The 2,006-nt window shown below is 47.7% G+C and overlaps 1 protein-coding gene across 1 annotated transcript; it reads right to left on the bottom strand.

The window, feature by feature from the left end:
* Positions 1-470: 470 nt before the first annotated feature.
* Positions 471-1,976, bottom strand: LOC115254836 (2',5'-phosphodiesterase 12; the record flags this gene model as incomplete). Its single annotated transcript, XM_029852520.2, is given in 2 exon segments — positions 471-1,241; positions 1,444-1,976. Coding segments are annotated over 2 exon segments (1,218 nt in total), but the record flags the coding sequence as incomplete, so codon positions are not given.
* Positions 1,977-2,006: the final 30 nt, after the last annotated feature.

The following is a 2,006-nucleotide window of genomic DNA, read 5'->3' as shown; positions in this document are numbered from 1 at the left end:
AGGACGATCTGCGGACCCTACGCAGAGTGCGGAACTGGAGACAAACAGCCATGGACCGAGTGGAATGGAGGCGGCTACTATGTACAGCAGAGGCCACCCCGGCCTTAGCCTGATCGGTAAGGTAAGTAAGTAACTGTTACAATACAACGTTCGGTTTTTCTACTGTATTTTTTATTCAGGTACGTCTGATACTGCGCACGTCGGCTCCCAGATCCACGAGCTTGGCGTGCCACGTGTGGTTTATTCTATCTCCTGGAATTAATGAATTTATGATAGTTAAGTCCTATTCATTCGTTGGAGCAAATCCATCAGAAACGCCATAAATACCAAGTCCCAAAGCATAATCTGGTTATCTGGCTATGGCTGCTGATACGTGTAATCCATTATTGAGATTCAGATTCAATGGCTACATCAAAGACTAAACGCTACATGGCTTTATGATTCGTAACCTCTAAACGGATCAAAGTGAATAAATTTAAAATGTACATCGTAACCTTTATTGTTTCTATGATACAAACTGTTTATATGACATTGTAAATAAAGACATTATTATTTATCACGATTTGCCATTCCACTCGAGACTGGCCACCAGGGCAATATGGTCCGATGGAAGTACCGGCGATGGGATGGCATCATAAGCCATCAATTCCTCCTCACTGGGAAGCGGCACAATGTCGTTCACCCGCAACGTATCGCTCTGGTAGTAGATGAAGTCGATGCAAGCTTTGAACCCGACGGTGTAGTTGGTATACTTCGGACAGCCGCAGGCCGACTTGAACCAGAACGGTTGCGAGAGTGTAACTCCCCGGACTGCTTCCTCCTCGTTGCTCTGCCAGTCGGCCATCTCATCGCCGACGAACCGTTCCGTCATCAAACGGTACATTCCACACTCGGGAACGCTGTTGAAATCTCCGCAAAATACGATGGCGAAATTTTTCCTCTCCAGCCCCAACTCTCGTTCGTATTTTTCGTACAGGTCCCGGATGTACAACATTGAGAAACCGCCCTGCAAGAGCCGTATGTGGTCTGCGTCCGGATGGAAGTAGAAATGGGTATTGGCCACCAGCAGATGTTTCTCAGGCACCGACCGGGACCGCAGCAGGGTCGCCTGGATTGCCGTGGATCTATCTTTGATGCGAGAGGCTAGCTTCTCGTTCGACTTTATCTGGTTCCAAAGGTCTTGGAATGCTGGAGCCGTTTCCAAGTTCTCGCCGAATGTGATTCCTTGGCGGTCCAATTCCCTGAAAAGGAAATAGCGTATAGTGAAAATACGTTATCCAATCCCAATGCAAATGAAAATTTAGTTGCTAGGTTTTGATGTCCCGAGAAGGGGGTTAAGGTCACATGTTCTGTGACCTACCTAAGCTCTAAACTTTTAATCGGGAACATATGAACATAAGAATGTAATAGCACACAATTACAAATTAAAGTATTAATACTCACTCAAATCGCTTGATATCATAGAACGTTGCCAACCCTTCCGCTGTCTTTCCCTTCGCCTTGAAGTGTCCGTCGAGGTGCTTCATGCGCAGCACGGCCGACAAATCCAAATCGAATATCTTACTATCCACCTCCTGCAGGCAGATGATGTCCGCGTTGTAGCCCAACATTTCCTTAATGAACAGCTGCTTCCGGTAGTCGATATGCAGCGCGTAGTTCGGACAGTACCCGAACAGCTCTGTCCGGCTGTAGTCACTGTCCGCGTATAGATCCGCCAGAATGTTGTATGTAACAACCCGGAATTGGTAGTCGTTCGTAAGTTTCTTTTGCGTAAACAGATGTCGGATGTCGAACGGGCATTGGCCGGGACCGGCTTGCACTTCGCAAGAGGAAATAACTTCCGTCGATGGGCCCGCTTTGATGGCATTCCTGGGAACGCAGACAACCTTCAGGTGGCTCCCAACGTCATCTGGTTTAGCCATGTAGGTGAAACCGCTTCCAACAGGAGTCCACTCGATTTGCTGAGCGTTGTTCGACTTTGGCATGTTTCCCCGGTACCATTGAAA

This window comes from Aedes albopictus, chromosome 1 (genome assembly GCF_035046485.1).
Source record: "Aedes albopictus strain Foshan chromosome 1, AalbF5, whole genome shotgun sequence".
Taxonomy (NCBI): Eukaryota; Metazoa; Arthropoda; class Insecta; order Diptera; family Culicidae; genus Aedes; species Aedes albopictus.
Note: the sequence above shows the minus strand (reverse complement) of the source record. Positions and strands in the feature narration are given on the sequence as shown.